Source organism: Chelonia mydas, chromosome 1, assembly GCF_015237465.2.
Source record: "Chelonia mydas isolate rCheMyd1 chromosome 1, rCheMyd1.pri.v2, whole genome shotgun sequence".
Classification (NCBI taxonomy): Eukaryota; Metazoa; Chordata; order Testudines; family Cheloniidae; genus Chelonia; species Chelonia mydas.
Genome location: NC_057849.1, coordinates 111129528 through 111154660, shown reverse-complemented (window position 1 = coordinate 111154660; position 25133 = coordinate 111129528). Strand labels below are relative to the sequence as shown.

General features: G+C 39.6%; 1 protein-coding gene across 1 annotated transcript in view; it reads right to left on the bottom strand.

Moving 5' to 3' along the window:
- Positions 1-500: 500 nt before the first annotated feature.
- The window catches only part of EDAR (ectodysplasin A receptor), a 102613-nt gene continuing 77980 nt past the window's right edge, over positions 501-25133 (bottom strand). The window contains exons 6-12 of the mRNA XM_043536204.1: positions 13946-14032; positions 10588-10716; positions 10427-10492; positions 10046-10118; positions 7714-7873; positions 4325-4385; positions 501-1088 (exon numbers count right to left, since the gene is read on the bottom strand). Of these exons, the coding sequence (XP_043392139.1) occupies positions 769-1088; positions 4325-4385; positions 7714-7873; positions 10046-10118; positions 10427-10492; positions 10588-10716; positions 13946-14032 (896 nt within the window). The 3' untranslated portion in view covers positions 501-768. The remainder of the gene's footprint in view (positions 1089-4324; positions 4386-7713; positions 7874-10045; positions 10119-10426; positions 10493-10587; positions 10717-13945; positions 14033-25133) is intronic.

The following is a 25133-nucleotide window of genomic DNA, read 5'->3' as shown; positions in this document are numbered from 1 at the left end:
TGTCTGCATGAACCAAGAATGCTCTAACACATTACATACAGTCATTTGAAGCACTTGGCTCATGTAGACTCCAGAAGTAACTTTTTTCATACAGTATAATTAGTTAATCTAAGCACCTCTTGATTCAACAAATCTGTAGTATGTATAAGGAATGAAATTGGTTACAATTACATGTGTTAGAGCTGGTAGAAATGTGCATGCCTTATCTGTATTCCATGGTACTGTATCTAACTGTAGATTGAACAGAGCCCCAGGTGATAGAACTATCCTCAGATAATAATTAAATGGGCTTTCTTCAAAGCCAGACAGGCTATTAGCAGATTGACCTGTACCTGTACTTGTAAACTTTGTGGAAAATGGATATTAGTGTCCACTTACTATCAGTAACTGTTTAACAAAAAGAAAAGGAGTACTTGTGGCACCTTAGAGACTAACCTTAGAGACTAATTGGTTAGTCTCTAAGGTGCCACAAGTACTCCTTTTCGTTTTGCAAATACAGACTAACACGGCTGTTACTCTGAAACCTGTTTAACAAAAGCCATTCTGTTCAATTACATATTTCATGTTGAACTTCTCAGAAGAATTTTTGCCCTTGTTTATTTTGTGGGTGATAAATTCAGTTGCAAATCTTGCCTCACTTTATTCTTTGCGGTGAATGTGAGGAGTGTATGAGAAAACCACCGATTCTTTTAAGTCTCTGCCCTGTGCTCTTGAAGCATTGCTCTTGGGATCAATGTTCTTGCACATCCTTTGGAAAAGATGCTCACATCAGGATGTAACCACTTGTTCAGGTGAAGGCATCACTTGCGCCCACTCCAAAATATCTGCACACAAAGATTCAACAGCATCTAACCGCTCAATTTGCACGAGTTTGGTTAGAAGTTCTGGGATACTGTAGCCGGCTGTGCTGATGCGGTCGAAGAGCTGCATGCCATCTGTCATACCACCTATTTCATCCCTCTTTAGTCCAAAGCTCTCAGCAAGGTGGCGCCATGTTTTCACAATAGCTTTTTCTGAGTTGTATGTTGAGCTGAGCATCCTGCTGGTCTTTTCCAGGCAATCAAATGGCAGCTCTGTGGGACTGAGACCTGTGAATTAAAAATTCCTAAGAGTCAGAAGTTCAATATACAGATCTTGATGACGACTAGAAATGTTCCCTTGTTCAGTACTATAATATTATTAGCATAAGCTTTAAATGTTAAATAATAGGTACACCCAAAAAATCATGAGAGTAACACACTTTGCCTGGTACTCGTCTCTTTGGGTTACTGACACATGAGTATTTTGACACAGATAGGCCTAAATGAATAGCCCCAAATGACAGTATCAAATTGGAAAGTCTTGAAAGAGAGAAAAAACTGAAACAGGAGAGAGGATAAGAGAAGAATGCATGTGTGAATTTGGGTGGGAAATAACTAAGATAAGAACATAGAACATAAGAACGGCCATACTGGGTCAGACCAATAGTCCATCTAGCCCAGTATCCTCTCTTCTGACAGTGGCCAATGCCAGAGGCTTCAGAGGGAATAAACAGCACAGGTAATCATCAAGTGATCCACTTCCTGGTGCCCATTCCCAGATCCCAGCAAACAGAGACTTGGGACACGTCAGAGCATGGTTTTGCATCCCTGCCCATCCAGACTAATAGCCATTGATGGACTTATCCTCCATGAACTTATCCAGTTCTTTTCTGAACTCTGTTACAGTCTTGACCTTCACAACATCCTCTGGCAAAGAGTTCCACAGGTTGACTGTGCGTTCTGTGAAGAAATACTTCCTTTTGTTTGTTTTAAACCTGCTGCCTATTAATTTCGTTTAGTGACCCCTAGTTCTTGTGTTATGAGAAGGAGTAAATAACACTTCCTTATTTACTTGCTCCACGCCAGTCATGATTTTATAGATCTCTGTCATATCCCCCTGAGTCGTCTCTTTTCCAAGCTGAAAAATCCCAGTCTTGTTAATCTCTCCTCATATGGATTCTTAACTGAGTTGTGTATTGCCATACTACTTTATCCCTTTCTCAGCTAATCCTGAAGTAGCTGTCCCAGGGAATATATTGTAGATGTATCCCTAGTGAGCACTTCAACAGATGTAGCTAAGCATGTTTAGTATAAGAGTTTCATTTTGGCTTTGCAAACTGGCCAGCAGCCACCAATTTTCTAGTGGTACAAAATTCAGTTATTTAAGGGCACAGAGAATACTCTGCTGACAATAATCCTCTCCCACAGATGGCTCAGTGTTTGACTCTCCACTGACTCTGATTCTCTCTGTCTCTATAATTGGAAGGTGGTCTTGCAGGGATGAGATGAGCACAGGTGGTACCATGATGCCTACTGCCTCCATGCATATAAGTTCCTGCAAGAGTTTTATTGTTGAAGTACCTCCATAGGAGATCTTGGTCAATATTAGCACTGATCATGTGGCTGAATGGATGCTCTTTGCTAGACAGTTTCTCCATAATACTAGATGTAGTACAGGAGACAGTATCAGCAACAAATAATTAAACATCAATTTGTGAACACCTAGAAGATAATAAGGTGATAAGTAACAGCATGGATTTGTCAAGAACAAATTGTGTCAAACCAACCTAATAGCTTTTTTAGACAGGGTAACAAGCCTGGTAGATGTGATATATCTTGACAGTAGTAAGGCTTTTGATACTGTCTTGCATGAGTTTCTCATAAACAAACTAGGGAAATGCAGCCTAGATGCAGCTACTATATGGTGGGTGCAGAACTGGTTGGAAAACCGATCCCAGAGAGTAGTTATCAGTGGTTCACAGTCAAGCTAGAGGGGCATATCAAGTGGGGACCCACAGCGATCGGTTCTGGGTCTGGTTCTGTTCAATATCTTCATCAATGATTTAGATAATGACATAGTACACTTATAAAGTTTGCGGACGATACTACGCTGGGAGGAATTGGAAGTGCTTTGCGGGACAGGATTATAATTCAAAATGATCTGGACAAACTGGAGAAATGGTCTGAAGTAAATAGGGTGAACTTCAATAAGGACAAATGCAAAGTACTCCATTTAGGAAGGAACAATCAGTTGCACACATACAAAATGGGAAATGGCTGCCTAGGAAAGAGTACTGCAGAGAGGGATCTGGGGGTCATAGTGGATCACAAGCTAAATATGAGACAGCAGTGTAACACTACAAAAAAAAAAAAGAGAACATCATTCTAAGATGTATTAGCAGGAGTGTTATAATCAAGACATGAGAAGTAATTCTTCCGCTCTACTCCGTGCTGACAAGACCTCAGCTGGAATTACTGTGTCCAGTTCTGGGTGCCACATTTCAGGAAAGATGTGGACAAATTGGAGAAAGTCCAGAGAAAAACAACAAAAATTATTAAAGATCTAGAAAACCTGACCTATGAGGGAAGATTGAAAAAATTGGATTTGTTTAGTCTGGAGAAGAGAAGCCTGAGGAGGGACATAACAGTTTTCAAGTATGTAAATGTTGTTACAAGGAGGAGGGAGAAAAATTGTTCTCCTTTACCTCTGAGGCTAGGACAAGAAGCAATAGGCTTAAATTACAGCAAGGGAGGTTTAGGTTGGACATCAGGAAAAATTGCCCAACGGTCAGGGTAATTAAGCACTGGAACTTGGGAGATTGTGGAATCTCCGTCATTCCTGAAAGGTGGTTAGACACACACTTATCAGAAATGGTCTAGTTATTACATAGTCCTGCCATGAGTACAGGGGTCTGGACTAGATGACCTGTCGAGGTCCCTTCCAGTCCTACACTTCTATGATTCTGACTTTTGTATTTGCGCTCTTTAATTGATTTGGAGACTGATAGAGTTTTTTCCATTTCAAATTCAATACCAGTGGTGTGGTGGGACCTGGGATCGCACTGAGCCATAGAACACACAGAAAAAGAGAGAATTAAATAAGATTATGTACTCTTTGATGTAGTGAAATGAATCCATGTCCACTGTGCCTAGGTAACACAAATAATCAAGTGCTAAATCGAATTAAACCCTTAAAAACTGTCCAACTTGGAAACTATTGTTTTCAGGATGTGGTGGCAGAGCGGAGGATTTGAGGGAGCTGAGAGCTGAAATACAAATCTGATCCTTCCCAAATCTTAATTTTAAACTTATCAGAACATATTTTAATCAGTTTGTGTTCATCCAATTTACTTAAAATAAATAACTAATACAAATTATACAATTTATAATTGACCCCAAATTTGGATTTTCTTTTTGTAGACCATTTTTTGACAGTTATGAAGACAAAAGGAAATACATTCCACAGCCAATAGTTAAGATCTAATTCTATACAGTCAGTTTGTACGTATTTTGTTCACACTCACCTTCGGCAACACCACATACGTTGGCATACACATCAAGTATCTTTTTCCTTCGACTTTGAATCTAAAGGGAGCAGCAACAAAACGTATTTTAAAGACTAGTACCTCATTATTTCTTCAGTCATGTGAGGAGATAATTACTAGGCAAACAGACGCACCAGACACACAATGCAACCTCTTGAGGTGCTCTCTAGAGGCTCCTCTTCCAAGACTCTGAACCCACTGCATTAGCACATAAAGTCTCCAAGGATCTCTTCTGAAGATTCATAGAAGAGTAGGATAAGTGTAAATGAGTTAAGAGTAAACATGTTTTTTGGTTTTCACTTTCCACTGTTGGAGATCTCATTTTCTGTGTCACAGTGTCATCTAATTTGGATTAATGAACTTTCTGCTTTAAGTGTTTTAGTATTTAATTTCCCTTTATAGACCCTGCCCAAGGGAGCGAGTAAACTAAATACTATAGCTGCATACCCCAAATTGTTAGGTCCACAAAATTGGACCAGCTGTGATGAATAACTTCTCCCAGCACGCTGCAAGAGGGTTGTACTTGCAGGAGTTGTTGCTGGTTGGCATTAGGGATAGATTATGCCGATTGGAACATTTTCAATTAAATGTCTTTTTTTGCCAAAATATGCTTGTTTGTCAAAGCTGAAGCAAAACCATCTTGATTTAGACAAGAAGGGGGTCTGAGGTCTAGGGCTCTCTGATCACTTCTGATGAGAGAGACATGAATTGACCTGACCTTTTCAATCTGAAACCAGATGTTTTAACACAGTTCTATTTTGCAAAAAAGTTGAAAAGGTTTTGTTTTTATTCTAGTGCCAAATGAAAACAATTTTAAAACCTTGAAAGCTGTCAGAATACAGAATTGTTGTCTTCCAGCCAGCTCTAGCTAGGAGCAAGCTATTAGAAAATTTCTCTCTATCATGGGACTCAAGCACTTGTTTCACAAACTCACCAGTTGTCACAAATGTTTTTAGAAAACACCCTGAAAAAAGCCTGCTTGAGCTTCTGGGTTTCTGGGACGATCTTGTCTGGTTTGTTTTCACTGGCCTATAAAAGCCCAGGTACATCAATCAGTTGGATTTCCAGGCCTGTGGTTGTGGACCCCCAATTGACTGCTGCTCACTTGACCGGTCATGTAGACACATTAGGTCTGCAGGTATTTTGAACATAATGAGATGGGAATACAGCTATTAAATGGGGATTTTACATATTCTTGGTGTTATTTATTTCATAATAAAAACTTGCAAGTTTGGGGTTTTCGAAGTGCAGTAACTGTTGTGCATTTGGAGTAGCCACTTTACAAACATGGTAGGAGCTTTCATTGTTTTTCCTAAGGGGTTTTTAGAGTTCCTCTTAAAGCATCCCCATTTTCTCTCTCCATCGGCAGCCTCCCTTCCGTGCTGATTGTCTCTGGGGCAGAGAGAGACTAACTAACACCTCCCTCCCAAGTCCAGCGAGAGGGATGCCAGAGACTGTCTTCTTTTCCAAAGGCTGAGGTTGCTGATTCTGTACTGCGCCTAGCCCACAAGCAAGTGGCTACGTTTGTGTTTTGATCTTGGATCCTCTGTGTGGTAACTCATTGCAAAATATTTTTTTTTAAACAGGGAGGAGCAGTCCAGAGTAAGGCAAAGAGCCTGCCAAATCTAGCTTTGAAATTCTCGATATTTTTCTACCTTTCTCTCTAGCTGTCCTTAGCCTCACTCAACACCCGCTGAGCTCTATGGTCTGTCTTATAAATACTATTTCATCTGCACCCCTCAAGTACTTTAGTGCTCTTCCAAGGCATGGAACCTGGTTTGGTCCTAAAATCTGAGGCATGGAAGCTGAGTGTCTCATCACAATCTGTATTTCCACCAAAGACCTTGTTTTATATCTGTTAAGAGGGTCTCAAGTCGTCATAACCATCTTTCAGGGGAGAGGTCTGGGATAAGGGATCTATGCTTTAGACAAGATTACAAGCCAAAGAAATACTTCTGAGGATGTATCTACTGTATATACAGTCTTTAGAGCCTTTTCTTATGACATTGCCACTTGGTCTGAGAACCTGTGTACCAGACTTCAACCCAACATGAAGTATAGCGAGACAATGGTGCCTACAGTTCATGATGAGAGTGCATTAGAAATACCTAAGGACAGATAACACAAACTCATACATGTCAAGAGTTCATGATAATTTTCAGCTGTTCATAACTTGCTAAAAGCATCTCTCTTGGGGCTGAAGCTTTCCGTGTCCAGTCTTAGTGGAAAGATGAGCTATTTTGGAAAGTTTTGAGCTAAATCATTTCAGCCAGTTAAACTATGCAAGTGTGGAAAGAGATTTTTCAAACTTTTTTTTTTTTAAAGATTCTTTTTCAGTCTTGGAAAACCCAAAAATGGTTGATACTACAAACTACTATCTTGGCCTGACTGACTTCATTGTGGTTGGTATAGTATTTTGAAAGCTATGAAAGTATAAAACATATCCATATGAATATGTGCATTTTCTTTTTAAGTATGCTTTAATGTTAACATGGGTTAAAAGTCTGGTATGTGCTGAAGCACCTTACACATGTCTTTATATGCCCTTAGCTGCCTTTAAATACACTGTGAGGAAGCCAGCCAGCAGGAAGGAATGTAGGCCACAAGTAGAGAAACCAAACAGTGAGATGGCGCAGGTACGGTTCTTTGGAATATTGGAGCCACCTTCCATGTGACTCTTGTATCTTTGAAAAATAAACAGGAAAACTATGTACAAAAATGAATATTAATGAAACATTAAGGTGTAGAAATGAGCATGTTGTGCTTAAGCACCCAAAAGTCAGGAAATTCAAAAGTTAAGGTTCCCACTATAACACTAGGCTAGCCCCATTGTTCATATGCTCATGTTCCTACAGCAACATTAACGCTGCTCTTCTGAACGCTGTACATTTTATGGTATAAATTTTAACAAAAAGTCAATAATACAGCAAGGCATGCATTTAAACAGAAAAACCAAGACTAAATTTTTCTTTCTTAATTTGCCTGTTTAAATGCATGCCGTGCTGTATTATTGATTTTTTTGGTTCAAATTTATAACCTAAATTGTACAGAGTTCCAGAGAGCAGAGTTAATATTGTTGTAGGAAACCTGCTTTTGAATTTCCTGACTTTTGGGTGCTTAATTTCTCAGCCCTTTACAGTGCATTTTATATGCACACACAGCATTTTTGGCATACTGAAGGAATACTATATGCTGTCTCTACAGAGGAGATTGTCAGACAATTTCTTATTACCATGCAAAACTTTCCTGTAGATTAGTCTGATCCGCATTATAATTCATTGTTTTATTGAGGTGATGATTTGTGCATGTGTTTCTTAAAAAAACCTATCAAAATTCGTTTCCATTTTCAGCTTTGAAAAAAGCCTTACCCCAGTTGATTTGTTATTTGTGGAAGATTTGTCCCTGGTGAGATGAACTAAAGATAACAAGCACAGGTCTGGGGTCCCTTGTTTATCGACAGCAGCTTCTTCATCACTGTCCATGCTACGGCTTAGAAGTCGTTCATTCTCGGAAGATGCATCATTTTCACTGAAAAATTAAGGGTAAGGTTACAGCAATGCAGCCTCTGATAGTGAGTCCAATTCTGTCTTTTCTTCTATCTTAGAGTCAATGGAATAATATTTTTATTTTAAAAATGTCGCTGCTGCGGGAGCATGTAATTAAAGCTTGACCCTGCTATTGAAGATGTATGTGCAACTGTCTCTATTTAAGTTACACAGTCATGAACACCTGCGTGAGAACAAGGAGGATTTAAAAAAAAATGTTTCTTTACTCGGGGCCAAATTCTAGCTCTTCCTGACTTTACCTACGTCTACACTTCGAGGTAGGGGTGTGATTCCAAGCTTGCATTCATGTACTTGTGCTAGTTGGATGGCAGCTAGCACGAATATAAAGAGTAGCCTAGCATCGCCCGGTAGTTCAGGCTGCCCATGTTGTTTGGCTACACTACTCTTTATACTTTTCCCTCATTGACCTAGCAGGACTATGTGTTGGCAAGCTGGGAATCACACCCTTAGCTTTATAGTGTAGACGTAGTCTTTGTAGTGTGGTACAAAGCTCATTGTGTCATCTAGCCGATTATTTCATAGAATCATTTAATTGTGTTATGAATTAACCACAGCAATAGATACGTAATCAATGTGTGATGAATAGATGTAGATAGAGTACAGGAATAAGTAGGATAGTATTATAAGGGTATAAGGTTGACAAACATTTATGAGAGAACAGTGTGTGTTAGGTATGTAAGCAAAGTGAGGCTGTCATGCAAGCCCTACAAGCTGAGGCTGGTGTGATTTTAGGTTAGCTGCATAAGGCCTTAGGCCTAAAAGAAGGGTTGACATAAGCAGGTGACCCAGGAATAATCCTGTACCAGTAATGTTACAAGATTACTGTAAAGAATGTGACAATGAGTAATGTTTGGGGAAATACGCAGCAATGTACCTGTCAGGACTGCAAGGCACCCAATTGTAACATCACAGAAAATTCTGCAGCAACTGCAGGTTGCCATGGGGCCTTGTTGATGTAAATGCTAATGCAAATATGGGGAACTAAGAGGCTAGCCTTTGAAAAGTGGGGCACCCCAAACTTTAGGGGGTTTGGAAGTCCTGATAAGGAAAAAGGGGTTGGAATTTTCATGCATATGTAGGAGGGTTATGGGTGTGAGTGTAACTCAGCATAAAAGGGGTTCATCAGCATGAACAGGGAGGAAGAATCCATCAAGAGGCCCTCCACAGATGACCATCTACTAAGAGAGCCACCCATCTTGGTGGTACCCTTGGAGATGTGAGTAGGAGAGCATTTATGCTGGATACCTTTGGTATTGCTATATGTTCATTTATATACCTGTAACTGTGGCACTGATTATCTGTGTAGTAAGGTTTTTAGTACCAGGAAGCTTAAGAACTTGTGAATGCTGTTGTGGTCCCTGCTATCGTTCCTCATGTGCTCTGAGAGCCTCCAGACCAAATGACATTTCTAATGGTGGTTCTCACTCTGCTAATTCTAATACGGTAGCTCTTAGGGAGCACAAAAATTGGACCCAGGTTACTATGGTTTTAAGAGACCATTGGTCATATCAACCCATCAATAATATAAAGGCTACTGACCTGTGTGACTCTGTGCCATCTAGATGCTGAGCAATAAAGTTAGGGACAAAGTGCTTTTTTGGTGTGTGGAGCAGGAAATGTGTTCTCCCGTGCTGGCTGATAGGCAGCAGGGAAAAGATTAATGAAGAGCACGTACCTGACAACCACATTCCTGGCACACACTACCAAAATGAAGCTGTCAGGAAAGATGACAGAGCCTTGTAGGGCTGAAGAAGGAGATGGGATGATCAGCCCCCAACCCCAGCATCTGCCATCCTATTTTAGAAATTAGAGATGGAAAATACGTATTAAGTCATCTAGTCTTTTCCCTGCTGCTGCAAGATTGTTAGCACATTTTCAACTCCCAGGTCTAGCTTTAAAAAACTCAAGCAATGGGGTTTCTGGCACTTCCTGTGGCAGACTGTTCCTCATTCCATTAGATCGCACCATCAGGAAGCTTTTAGCCTATTTTCCCCTTGTCTTAATTGCATCTCCTTTTTTTCTTGTTGTATTCCCTTGTGCCAGGCTAAATAATTCCTTTTCCTCAAGTATCTGGAAATGGTTATGTTCCTTTTCCACCTTAACCAAGCTAAAATAATGTTTATTTTTCACATACCTTTTAACAGTCTTAGCTGGAGTTGCTGTCAGTTTTTCAAACTCCTCTTTCTCTGAGAAAATCACAACATTTTCTGCAAATCAAAAAATAAAGACATTTAATTGACAGAGAGTTTGCAAATGTGTGTTTTGCCTCACTAGCTTCATCAGCTGGCAGTCTTATTACAAACCTAAATCTCCCTGAATTCTTCTACACTTTTAATTTCTATCACAGGATTAAGTGCAATTTTGGTGGTACAGAAACCTTTTGCATATTCCTTTACTAAATGGAATTGGAGTTTAAACAATTAAAAAGGGGAATTGCACAGGAAGATGGATTAAGGGAGTTTAAGCCCTGTGTTATCTGGTGTGGAGAAAGTGGAAACCATAAAACAGCTCAAACCTTGTATGTCTTTCTTCTCTTCTTGCATATTCGCTTGGACTTCGACTGAATGGCTTGTGCAACAGGCTAGAATATAAAGAATGTAACTTATTAATAGTCATTCTCAGCAGTTGTCTGGAGATAGCATTTTGCAACTGGAATTTCTTATGCCGCACAATTACCTTGACCAGAAGGTTTCGTTTTCACAATGTAAAACATGATGATTAAGACAATGGCAATAGCCATTATGAATATAGTAGACATGGCAATTATAAGAGCAGTAGCCAGATGCCCTTGTCCTGAAAGATCTGCTGGAGACACAAAGAAATAGTTTATTGTAAAGGAGCCATTATTAAAAACAAAGAATGTTTATCATTTTGAGATCTGCACTAAACTTAATCCCTAGTTCATTTCTTTATTTACTTAAAACTTAATTAATTTATTTGAACTGGAGCTTTGCTGGATGAAGCACTGCAGAAGTTAGCTCTTATGCTTCAAAAGCCAACCAATATACAGAATTTTACATATCAGTGTAGTTCGTTCTACAATAGTTAATAATACTTACAACAAACACTAGATCGTGTAGTCCTGCAGAGATGAAGGAAGCTATAATATCCTCTAATATTAAAAGAAATTATGTATGAAGAGGAAAATATACTATGCTCTTCCAATTACCTTGTGAAACTTCCAATGTTTCAATAAGAAGAAATATGAGCTACCAAAATTTGACCTCTTTTCATATTTCAGTTTTTTAGAATTATATACACAAACTATTTCATTAAATTTTGTTTATGCTTTACTTATTGTAAAAAGGAAATTTATGAAAATTAAATATGTGGATGAAATTCCTTTGGTAATTTTCTTTTCTGCCACTGTCATTCTGCTCCTGAGAGAATGAGGTTTGTCATTGTTACGAACAGGTGAAAATAGTATGCTGAAATTTATGTCGGCTGGAAATTATAACAGACTTATAGGCCCAGTTTTGCCCATGGTTGCACTCACAGCTGGCTTCAGTGGGGTCTTTGTGTGTGCACATCTGAAGATAGGATTTGGCTTTTTCTCAGACAGAAAATGGTGTTCCTCCGTATCATAACATACGGTATTGCAGTTAATTGTGTGTAACTGTGAACAGCTGCTAGCTCTCAACCCTGAGTGAAAGCTGGACATTCTCTTAATTGTAAAATCAGTTATTTAGCTTTCCTTTATAGAACAATTAAACAAGTCAGTAAAACAACAAAATGTGTAATTTCTTTTCATAGACCTACACCACCAACACACAAAGAAGGTGTACAGCTGGTAATGTTCCATCAGTGTGAACGTGTTTAAAATTCTTCTGTTGGAAGATTTATCAGAAGTGCAGGTGAAAACTCTAATATGTATAGTTTGATTTGTGTTGGTTTGTATGGATTATAAAACCTGTCTGATGCCATTTTTACAGATGCTTCTCTGGGATGAAACCACTGCTTAAAAATAAATTATACAACTTTGATGTGATGGGGAGCCAAAAAAGGGATCTTAAAACAAGGAAAAATTCAATCATCAGAATAGGAGCTGCTGTTGTCTAGACAATATATCTTTGGGAGCACCCACAAAGAAGGAATTACAGTAGTAAGATTTGAAAAAGGGAATAATTGATAAATGATTCTAATTGTTTCTTTTCAGAGCAATATACGGAAGAAAGTACAAGGCTGTTCTTGTTATGAAATCTGAGTATAAGGCCATTGACAAATATGTCATTCTAACACCCACTGTCTTTATGCTAAGGAGATAGGCTCAGTAAAATGAACTGTTAGGCTAGGTGCTTAACATAACAACCACCTAAAACCCGCTAGCAACCAGCTTTAGTTGGATAATTTTATTAAATAATGTGACATCTGTAACTGGATATCATGTTAGCAGCCTGACAACTGGCTGGAAGCATGAGGTAGGTCTGGACAGTGTCTGCCCAACAATGAAAATATACATTATAGTTCCTAAAGAATAATACCCAATAGTAACATATACATTCAGAAGAGCATTGGTCCTATCACTAATCCCTCAGGCAAGGCACAGAGAAGCTGGCTGAGGTCTAAACTGACCCATGGCTGACTGCTTTCTTCAGTAGGATTCAAGCCAAAGCAGTATCTGGCAGCTTAACAACAGACAATAAGCACATCAGAAGAATACTATGATCAATACTACTGAATGCTGAAAAATGAAACAAAACTGAAAGGGAACTGAATTAGCAGAACTGAATAATGCATAATTCGCATTCACCAGATCATCCTCTGTGGTATGGTACACTCAATAGCCTGATTGGAATTTTCAAATAAGTCAAATTAACGTTTATATCAGAATATAAATAAGTTAATAAAACCAGGATGAAAATTAGGCATCAGCAAAGAATTTTTTAAGAACGAATGTCAAAGAGATTCATTATGCCTCAGATAAATAGTGCCATGAAAAGTAAATCCTCCCTCAGCAGTGAAGTGGGAGTGGGATCCAAAGAGACATGATCTTGCGCTCAAGCCAAAATTTTGTGTGTGTGATATCAGAGAGAAAAACTGAAAGCCAAAGACAGAGTCAATAATGATAATAAATAACTTAAAAGCTGACTTAATATATTTCTCTCAATGTCTGGAGTTCATTCATGAAATAAATTCATCATAGGGGTAAATACATCCGTCCTTACTTCAGAAAGAGCATCTGAATATTTTAACATATAGTCCCCATGCTTCAGAAGGAGTGTTTGATCATGTTGATGTCATTTTGCTTCAAGGGGTTTTTAATGTCCTCAAAAGAGAGGTAAGAAAAGGGAGAAGATCAAGCCACAATCCGCAAAAAAAACTGTTATACTTGCTTTTCTAACACAGATTTCGCACATAGCATTGACGGAAGATGAATTTAGAATCAGGTAGGTAACATCAGAGATGAAAATCAGAGGCAATAAGCTAGGATCTAAAAAGCCATGTAGAGTTATAGAAAATTATAAATACTTCAAAGAGTGTGGGAATCTGAATTAAAAATGAGACATAAAATGTCTGGAAACGTGGCTTCCAACATCACAAAAACAGACACACAATGGTCAGCTTTGATAATTTTTTATTAGTTGTTTTTCCCCCCCACTATGTATATAGTGTTCTTATTTTCATGTATTTTTGAAAAACCAAAAATAATATTGTAGAGCTGTTTGTTTAGTCCAAAAAGAGAATGGCCACATAGTTATGTTAAATTATTTTCACATTTCTGGCCAGGCTCTGCTGGGGCATAATAACATTTCCTTGTTGCTAGAAATAATGAGCTAAATTAATTGTCGACATAAATCAGTACAACTCAGTTGAAGTCCATTTTAAGTCCATCTCCACTGAAGTAATAGTATTGATTAATCCAGGAATAAGAAATCATTGTAAATTATTATTATTTTTAGTGATTCTTCAAATGTGGGAAAATAGTGCAAAGTAATTTTACGGGAGGTGTTTTCAGTTCAACAGTACATTATACCAGCTGATACTGTATTCTGAAGAAATAGCTGCTGAATAAACCTGGGGAAGCTTTTCTTACCTTTGTGTGCATGCTGAAAAGGCGAGAGCGTGTTTGTGCCAGAGGTACTTGGGAAAATGGCTGAAACACCAGAGGTCATGCCAGCACCTGCAATAGTAACAAAATTGCCATAAATTTCCCTGCTTAGTTTGTGAAGTTTCAGCCATGTCTTGACCTAGTCGTAGTAAGCAGAGCACTCACTTAGTTTCACTGAATTTCCCATTCATTAAAAAATAATCCACAGAGCCACTTTTATTTTCCGTAATGTCAACAATCTGCAACATTTCTGGCATTTTGAAAAATGTATTTAATATATATTTTTGCATAGGACTTGGGGGAATTTTCAAAGCCCCACTGACTGGTTTATTAATCTGTATAAAGACAAAATGTTTTATGATATACACAGGGTCAGATTTCCTCAATAGGTTCCCCTCGTGTGAACTGGGAGCAGAATATCTGCCAAGAGTGAGTCAAAGTGACGCAAGTCACTCACAACCCCTGCTCCACTATGGAGTCTGGAGCTAGCCAGTGCAACCCACAACGCAGGAAGGTCATCTAGGAGATTCATCAAATGAGTGCCTCTCTCAGGCAGCCTCCATCAGTGAGATTTCCATAGAGCCTTGATTAATATTTAAAGCTACATTTTTCCAGTGGAGACTCTAGGGAAGGTGGTAAACGATACTGCAGAATGCCTTCCTCTTGGTGAAACTGCATAGGGAGTATACATATTTTTTGCAGCCTGGCAGGACGACATGCTTCATATGGTCCTGCCAGCTAGAATCCATCATCTAGAAAAAACTGTAAATCACCATTGTTATAAGACAAAGCCCTTACATCTATTGTAGAAAACAATTAGCAATGACAGAGAGAGATGGATAGGATAACTTAATAGGTTCTTTTCCCTGCCAGATTTCTATGGTTGATTTCAAAAAACCAATAGTAATTTTTTAAAATTCAGCTGTGATGCAATACATGTGCTATGTTTTCAGAATGGAAAATCAGGTCACAAACTGGGGCAAAATACCAATCCTGCAAGCTTCTTTTGACTCTAGGCAAAGACAGAAACAGTGGGAACTAAGCCGGAAGCTAGGAATACTCTGAGTATCTCACTGTAATAAGATTCCAAAACAGGAATTAGAAATTAAGGTTAGAAAAGACCATTCTTATCACTCCTGCAAGAACTTTTAAAGAAGTCTGCAAATGCAAACACTGAAAAGTTTTTGAACTATTCTAAGGTACGATGTAGTCATCGTCAAGCAAAATGATAAAAATCACAAATTCTTCACATTTACCTTGTGTAGCAAAAGGCAAGTATTAGTGAGTTAATCCTTCTAAGACTAAAAGTACTGTACAGCTAGTCTGTGTTTGTGGGAGCATGGGGATAGTATAATCATCAAAGACCTAGTCTGGCAAATTCACACCACAACTGAAAAATGACTAATGCTATTCTGCTGTTCCGGGAAATGTGGTACGGAATTTCGGGGTCTTGGCCCATCACTTAAGGTTGACAGGAAATTAAGTTGTCTGGTAGGGTATGAAAAATGTCTCATGGCCTATGAAGTAGAGAAAAATACATGATCTTTAAATAAACAAAAATGTTTTTTAGAAAATGCAAAAATATTACCCAATATAAAATGTGACTGTGTGTTTGGAATGATAAATACATACTCTTAACTTGGCACACAGAATACAGTGCAGATGACTTAAAAAGATTTTTTTCCTATAACAATGGCAAAACACCTTCCAAACCTCATTTGTTGGTATGGAAGGAAATAAATATTATTTATTACACTTTCCTTTTTTAAATTGAAACAGCATTTATTTCTATAGAATTTTAAATATACTGGTATGTTAACTCAGGCACTTTCAGTGCTATGTAAATAAAATAATTACATCTGTTTAATCTTTAAAATGTGTATATTGGAAGACAGCCGTTAGTTTGCAGAAGACTTAGCAACCGGACTGATGACTAAGAACCCCATTCTGTTCATGGGATTCTTGTGAATTACGATGAATAAATAATAGAACCAAGTCCAATAGTCCGTAATCAGTCCTTACTTAGGCAAAACTTTCATTGACTCAGTTTCCCATTTGTTTAAATATGAGTTTTGCCTGAAAAAGGACTTTAGGGTTTGACTCGTAGAAGTTACAGATGGAAAAGACCCACTAGGTCACCTAGAGAGACAAGCTTACACAGAGTTCTTCTTCAAGGTTGTCTCTCTCATCAACAGACATTGGTCCAATACAAGATATTACCTCACGCCCCTTGTCTGTCTGATATCCTGGGACCGACACAGCTACAACAGCACTGCGTAGTAGGTGATCTAATCTATCTGCCTACCAGTGCAGGATTGGTCCCTTTATGTTGTAGTGCTCTATCAAATCTACCTAAATATCTCAGATGAGGCTCTTTTACCATGTTTCTTGGAAAACTATATTCCATAGTACGAAATAGATCCCAAAAAGGAAGTCTTTATTTGCTATTTAGTCTATTTTTTTCTTTAATTCCCCCCTCCCCTAAATTTCTAAAGCTGCAGAATGAGCACCCATTTCTACTTTGACCTCTGGTCACTTCTCTGTGACAGACCTGGTCCAAAAAGAAGTTAGGTATAAGCCATTAAAACGCCCTTTGCTGTTAGACCATTCAAAATATAAAAATGAAATTAGTTTCTATATGAAATGGAGATTAAGGATAAATAATCCCTGAATTTCTCTACCATTGTGCTAGTTCTTTGCACAGAACTGAACGTTACCTTCTGTGATCTTTATCTATTTATTTCTTCATCACAGTTTGATAGTGGGGTACTTAAATCAATGTTCAGCCTATGGAATGGGCTGAAAACAACTGTGATGCCATACAATTCTTCCAGGCTGCAACAAGTCAAAAATAGCTATTCTTACCCTGAAGTTCAAGTAACACAGGCAAATAATATGCTGCTTTGTCTGCTTTTAGATAATCCAACAAGCTCTAGCTCGTTCCTCTTTTTTTAGTTGAGTTCAAGCATGTATTAATTCAACTGTTTCTGTTTTGCTTGGTCAGGCTTTCAGCCACTCTTATATTGTTAACAGTTTGTCATTCCTCCATGAACAGGAGGAACAGTCAGGGTGTAGAACACGATTGCCCAAATATAGGACCAAGAGATGCTATTAGAGAGAGCCATTTCTGCACTTCACACCATTACTTTCCTACTTCAAACTGAGAGATAGATACCCTACCCTGTCCTATAGTAGCATGTCAAGGAGTCTTCCATTCTCGGAGTCTGTTCTCAGGCTCAAAGTTCAGTACATGTAGGATCAGAATGATTGAACAAGAATTTTCTTATGATTACCTAGGAATGGGATCGATTGGGTTTTTTTGTAGTAAATGTCATAACGAACTCCACTCTGATGCTACAACAGAGTTGTCTTTCAAATATACTTATGTAAGTGTTAGTAATCACACCCATTTTAAGCCTGATATCAAATTTAATAATTTGGCAGATTTTATTATGAGCTAAGATTTTACTTTGGATGTGGTTTTGAAGAATATGCCAAATAATGCACCTGCATTAAAAGGTGAAGTGAAAACTGCCAGGTTTTGAAAGTCTTTTGTTAAATATGCTGCCAGCTTTTGTCAGCTTTCGATGGATAAAAGGGGGGGGGGGGAACCCTTATTAGCTTTCACTCTTTTCCCACCCAACAATACATCAAGACTATGAAAGTCTAGTTTGTATCCACAGACCACATTCCTAACGCTGGTTCCAATGCAGATGACGTCACTTACATTATCTCTCAAGATTTAGACATCGTTCAGGCAGAGAAATTCTAAGTGCATGCAGCACCACATATGGAAATCACTCTATTCTGGCCATGTTGTAGGGCAGTGTACTTTACATTCTTAGGCACCTGTGTGTAATACCATTGGAATGTAACAAAGACACCCGCTAACAGTGTTATATCATTACGGGTTTGTCAGCTTTTCCATTATAAACCTTGTTATTTAGGAAGATTATAATTTGGCCATCAAAGTTTTCTCTGGACTCAGACTCTGCCTTCAGCCTTATTTTTCAAAAAGGTATTAAAAATAATTTTGATTGTTTTAAGAGAATAATTGCATTTGTTTTCACATTTGAATGTGCTTTTGTAACACAAAAACAGCTTTCACTTTTAAATCACTATGTAGCCAGTCATTTGTCCATAACGCAGATTAGGTGCTGTGTATTAAAGTAACTTTTTTGCTTTCTTTCCTTTTAAAGAACAGTTCTTCTGTGCGCAGCAGGACTATTACAATTATTTGTACTTAGCAAGCCCAATTCACAATAAAGAACACTACTGCACTCGTTGGGTGGCAGGCACAGGGGGGAGGTTTGTGGACATGTTGCCCAGATAATATATATGGCTTTTCATAAAAGCTGGTGCAATGCGATGTACAAATGGAAAAGCACATTTATTATTATTTTTCTTTGTTTAGTGAAGCGGTGGATACTGAAATGAACCATATTAGGAGGGATATCCTGCATGGACTTTAAAAGTTATTACATGTATTTGAACTGAATACAGTCTGGTTTTGGAAGTCCTCATGGATGTGCAGATTGAAAAGAAAAAAAGTTGGGCAATATTTAAAATGTATAATAAGGCACATTCTGAATATCGCCCCTAAAACACAAACTCGGATGAACGTGAATAAAACATCAATGCCAGCGACCAGTCTTGAAGTTGTGGGTTTATCTGTTTGTTTTCCTTCTCTTTTCTGTCTCCCACCTCCCTTTCCTTCACTCCCCTTTCTGTGTTCTGCCTCTTTTATTCCCTCCCCATCTAATTCCTTCTTTTCCTGTATCTAGTGACCATCTCCATCAAATTCTCTCCTTTTCTCTGTGTCTCTCTCTCTCCTCATTGCTTTTTCTCAGATCTCCACACTATCCATTCATGCCATATATTTCTTCCTCCAGTTTTCTGTCTCCCTATTTGTTATCCTCTGCCTCCCTATTCCTACCTGCTTTTCTCCTACCTGTTGCCCTAATATTTTCTCCTGCTACTTCACTTTCCTTTCCTAAGTTCCACTCACCTTCTCTTCCCTTTTCATCATCATCTTGTCTCCCCTCCCTTCCAAAGATTTCCCCTTGTAATGCCAACCAAAATCTGTGCCTCTAGAGGCCAGTCAAGAGGATCCATGCAATGTCTGGGCTGGGCATGGCGGTACTCAGCAGCGAAGATCAGATGAGCCCTTTTCTCCTCAGTGCAGCTATCTGGAGTGGTGGTGAGAGAATGGCAGCTCCTCCTTCTGCTGGCCAGGCCCAGGGGACCCTACTACTGGGATAGAAGTGTCAGCAGCAGCAAAGCTGGCAGGACACCATGTTGGTGTGTAACTTCTTAGGTGTTCTTGAAGCATACTGCTCTAGATGAACACCAGCGAGGTTGTCACAGCTTTTTCACAGTATACTTAATACACAGTGTACAGATATGTGCATTTACAGTACCTGGCAGTGTCACAGCAACTCTGTAAATAGCGTGTATTTAAAATTGTCTGTAAAACTCTGCTAGGGGAATGAATGGCAATGTATACTCATTAGAAACGTACTGCCTTCTGAACAGCTCGTGCAGGGGCTGTGAGGGGAGCAGAAGTAAGACAAAATGGAAAAAAAAATAATGGTAACCTAGAATATGGGTTGGACTGAAATCTAGACTGGTGAAAGGCAACGAAGGTGTGGAATCTGTAACTGGCCCTGAGCAAGGCACCTTGAACCAAGACTACAAGTGTAAATCTAGTCCTAAGTATAGGACTAACTATCTGGTAAACACAGGCCAGAATTTTCAAAGTGTGACTTCATATTTAGGCACCTATATGTGTGGTCTATTAGAGGTGCAATTCCCAAATGGGAGCTGCAGCATCTGTTGAAATCAGTCCATTTATTTAGGTGCCTAATATTAGCCTGTCAAATTTGGAAATGTTGCATAACCACACACTGAAATCGCTAACTAAGAGGAAGAATCTCCCAGGCAATAGAATTTCACCTTAAATTGGAGAAGATTGCTGAATAGTAAAAATGGCATTTGTGAGGTGTGCAATAATGGTATCATTTCCAGAAATACAGCCAAAGAGATACTGGAGGCCCAACCCAGTGCTTATTGAAATCTGTGTAAGAACTCCCGTTGGCTTCAGTCGTCACGAGATCACACCCACTGTGAAATAATTTAGCTCCCAAATTTGAGCCTTTTAAACCTGTAATAATTTGGCGATATACAGCCAAACTTTTACATTAGCTGTTGCCAAACTTGTAAGTAGCCACTTACCCCTTCAAGTAGCAATGTCATTTTTCTCTTGTGTCTTTGATTAGGTGGCTGTGATGGGGTGTCCCATCCTACACAAGCCCAGGAGGAGTGAAGGTGGCAAGCTGAGCCAATTAACTCCTCAGGCTGCATGTGGAGGAGGAGTCAGGGAGCAGGGGTTGATTAAATGAGGCTTAGCTGAGCAGGAAAAGGAGAGGCCTGTATAAAGCCCAGGAGCTGAGAGCAGAAAGGGGCTTCAGGGAGGAAATCTGCAGTCGCTCCCTGGATGAAGGGAGGTGTGTTGGTACTATAAAGGGTAATCCACAGTTACTCCTTGGGAGGAGGGAGTTGGGAGGCTGGCAAACCCAAAGAGGAGGGAATCCAGGAAGGTAGGCGAAGGCTTGGGGGAAAGCACCAAGGAATAGGAGTGCAGGCCTTGGCTGCTGACTGGAAGGACCCTGAGCTGGCACCTGGAGTAGAGGGTGCCTGGGGTCCTTTACCAGTCACTGGGGACATGGCACAGGCCAGGCCAAGGACAGTGTACTGCCTGGGATGATTTGTTCTGGAAAGATTTTGTGACACCCCCCTGGAAGGGGGAGCCATGTCAAGGGAGCAGGCCGGGTCATGAAAGGGACGCTGCAGTTCCTGGAGTGAGAGGGGTTCATAGGATGAGAGGATGACAGAAGAGACACCACCTGAGGAGGGCACAACATCTGGCAGAGCTAATCCCCAGGACGGCTGGGAAGAGGCGCTATGAGCGGTGAGTGCACCCTGTGACAGTGCTCTCTGGAGGGAGCGGAGGTGATGATTATTCTAGGCTCTGTGGCCTTGGTTTGGCACTTCACTTGCATGTGTTGTATTTTGATTTTGGATTTTATAACTGTTGTAATTATTATGTGGCACCTATAATTTATAGGTTTCTGCTCTGTGAATTATGACTCTGTATGTGGAGTCTAACATCTCTTTTGCTGTGCAACATGAAGGGGATAAAAAGAGCTGAAATTCTACTATAATGGCTCCAAAAATGTGAGATGGAGGAGAATGGACCCAAAATGACATTAATCTCCTAGTCTTGCTATGAGACCTTGGAAGCCCTTCTGCGTGAGTGGCATGAAGTTGGGGTTCTGCTGGTTTTGGGGCAGACTTGCAAGACTGAAAGGGGGCAAAGCTGTGGCAACTCTCTAGAATTTCCCACTGTCGCTCATGTGAAAAAAACATGGCATCATGGCTTCTGAATGAGTTGTGAGACTAGGAGCTGGTGTTCCACGGGCAGCATGGAGAGGCAGGCCCTCTCAAAGGATGACACAAGATCTACATAGTTGGAACCAAGTTTTCCCATAGATCCTCAGGCTTCAGGTGACTGAGCAGGCATTCTTTTTTGTTGGCCCTCGAATCTCTCCCTCTGAGGTTTTGTCAAGAATAAGAAATGAGGCTGAGGCTAATATACCGTGACCCAACCTCAAACTCTTGCCTTCATGTTGCCAAACCTCAAGGGAATGAGAGCTGGGCTACTCCACCTAGTGAACAACCTAGCATTTCCCTAGACATCTCTTCCATTCTGCGTGGTAAGAGGAATTGGGTGCTCTAAGGTCAAAGAAGTGAAGAAAATAAGTTTGTCAGTTCCAGCTAACAAGGCTATTCATTTGTAAGTATCATTGGACGCAAGGAAGAAATGGGTGGGGGAAGGGGGCAATGGGGTGGGGGGGGGAGCGGAAATGATCAAATACAAAAGGACAGAACTGGCAAGGAAAGAAAATGGTGATATTACAAAGTTACAAATATTATGGAGAGTTACAAATAATTTTTATATTTTTTTTCTTTTTATATAGTATTACTAGTACGGTAAGGAGTTTTTCTGTGTTAAGTGTTTTAAGCATTTCAGCTAAAGGCCCAGAATTCAGGGTCTTTAAAACACAACTATAAAAGTGATCTTCTGATTGGAACATGACATACAAAGCCCTCGGCCTTTTAATAAATTATTTGGTACTACATTAAAATTCTCATCTGTTCGGTTGTTTTAAAGTTCTAAGAATGCACCAACAGCAAAAGGGATGTTTCCAGATGTTAGCCTCACTCTGGTAATGAAAAAATTACTTTAGTATCTCTTTTAAAAAATTAAATTGTCAGACCATTAGTCCATGTGTGTTAGGTTTAAAAACCTACATAGGTTGATTAATACCACTTCTTTCAGCATGTGAGTGGGGGGAGGGGGAGATTAGAAGGAATGATTTTTTGACTGATCTGCTGTCATGGCTGCTATAAAAAAATCCACATTTTTGGCACAATGCACCTGATTGTGCTGTGAGTACTGCAAGTGGATGTATTTATTAGCTGCCCCTGGAATATTCTTTCTTATATGTGTATCTCAGTTGCTTTGGGGTCAGAGTCTTGTTTCACAAAGGTCTTGTGGCCTCTGATCTATTTAGTATCTGTAACATATAGCTGGGCAGATATCCCTCATAACCATAGCTGCAGTCTATGGGAGGGGGGAGGGATAGCTCAGTGGTTTGCACACTGGCCTGCTAAACCCAGGGTCATGAGCTCAATCCTTGAGGGGGCCATTTAGGGATCTGGGACAAAAATTGGGGATTGGTCCTGCTTTGAGCAGGGGGTTGGACTAGATGACCTCCTGAGGTCCCTTCTAACCTTGAGAGTCTATGACTTAATGAGATACTGGCCAATATTCTACAAACTGTAGCCATATAAGAAGCATGATTTAGTCAGTGTCCTCATCCCCATTTCCACAGTATCTCTGTTTTCATCTAATACAGGCCACTAATTTCTCTGTAGTTTACCAAGTCTCCTTTACACCTTTGTTATGTTTTGCCAGGTGTTCATTCACCTGGATATATCAAAACAGACATGCAACTAATTTGAAGGCAGCATCCATTGTAGGCCTTCTGTCTTCATAGGATTTGCAATGTTCTTACTCAAAGAGCTGTATGTACTTGAATCCGATGCTTATCTGAGATCTGAGCTGGGAGAGCGAAAGTGAGGTCACTTCCAGCACTTTCTTGACTGACATCCAGAGCTAATGCTCATTTTGGGAGTTTTGCAGTCCTTGTTGACCTACTACATCTCAGCTAACCTTCCTAGTGGGTTGTACTGCTCGCTAATCTCTCACAAGTAGGAATAAGGAGAGGCCACTTGAAGAAGGAAGAGAGGTTACTTTTAAGTAGCTCTTCTATGAGAATCATCTCTACATAGTCACACTCCCCAGCCACCTTCCCTGCTTCTTTGGAGTCTCAGGAAAAGAATTCTGACATTAGGGAAGGAACTGAAAGCTCTTGGGCACATTTCCCCTCATGTTATCCTCAGAATCCTCCATGAGGTTTGGAGGAGGGAGAAATGAGCAGCTCTAACATTCACTGCTGGCAAGAAGATTCTACAGTTTAATGCCGGGAGTTGCTAATCCCACAAGAGTGACTAGGAAGAGGTGATGCTCTGGAAGAACAACACTGGTAAGTAACCTCTTTATTACATTACTGATTTATTATTTTATGTGGGGAAAAAACATAGATAAAATGGGCTGCCAAACTTCTGAAAGTAAAATTTCTAAAAAGTCAATTGTTTTGGCTTTTTCCTCCCTCCCTACCTTTTTTTTTTTTGATCACTTCATTCTTCTACTTTCCCCAGTCCCTTCTTTCTCTACAGATCAGCAAGTCTTTTGTCCACTGATGTAAGTGTGTGTGTGTGTGTTTAAAAACTGAATCTGGAGGGAATTTTCCTACTGTTTGACATATGGCAGCTATTCTGACAACACAAACCTTTCTGAGAGGAGAAGATGGGAGACAGTTGAGAGGACAAAGGGAAATAAGTAAAAAGATTTAAAATATTCTGGCAATTCCATTTGCTGTAGAGTTTTTTACACTATCCTGTTTCTTTCTTCATGTAAACCATAGCCTTTTTTGATGTCCTAGAATCATAGAAATGTAGGGCTGGAAGAGACCTTGAGAAGTCATGAAGTCCAGCCCTCTATGCTGAGGCAAGACCAAGTAAACCTAGACCATTGCTGACCACTGTTCTTAAAAACCTCCAGTGATGGAGATTCCACAATATCCCTTCACAGCCTATTTCAGAGCTTACCTACACTTATAGTTAGAAAGTTTTTCCTAATAGCTAACCTAAATCTCCCTTGCTGCAAATTAAGCCCATTACTACTACTTGTACCTTCAGTGGACATGGAGAACTATTGATCACAGTCCTCTTTATAGCAGCCTTTAAGTATTTGAAAACTGTTATCAGGTCTTCCCTCTCTCTCTCCTTTTCTCAAGACTAAACATACCCAGTTTTTTTTTTTTTAACCTTTCCTCTGAACTCAGGTTTTCTAAACAATTTATCATTTTTGTTGCTCCCCTCTGGACTCTCTCCAATTTGTCCACATCTTTCCTAAAGTGCGGTACCCAGAATTGGACACAGTACTCCTGCTGAGGCCTCCCCGGGGCCAAGTAGATAGAGACAGTTACGTCCCGTGTCTCATATACAGCTCTCCTGTTAATACACCCCAGATTGATTTGATCGTTTTTTCCAACGGCATCACATTGTTGACTCATATTCAATTTGTGATCGTCTCTAATCCCCTGATCCTTTTCAGCCGTACCACCACCTACCTGGTTATTCCCCATTTTGTAGTTGTGCATTTCATTTTTCTCTTTCTTAAGTGAATTACTTTGCACTTGTCTTTATTGAATTTCACCCTTTTAAACTCAGACCAGTTCTCCAGTTTGTTAGCTGAAGGGAGCGAGAAATGGAGGCACTATTTCTGTTGCTGGCACACAACATGAAACATCAGAGTACAGGAGCCAATCATAGCAGAAGTACCATAGTAGTAAATCAGAATGAAGACAGTGCATACTCATACTACAGTACTGTAGTTATGCAACTTGGACCCACAACCAATCAGAGCAGGAAGTTGTATTATTGGAAAAATTATACAATTAGGCATCGATAACTGTATAGTATC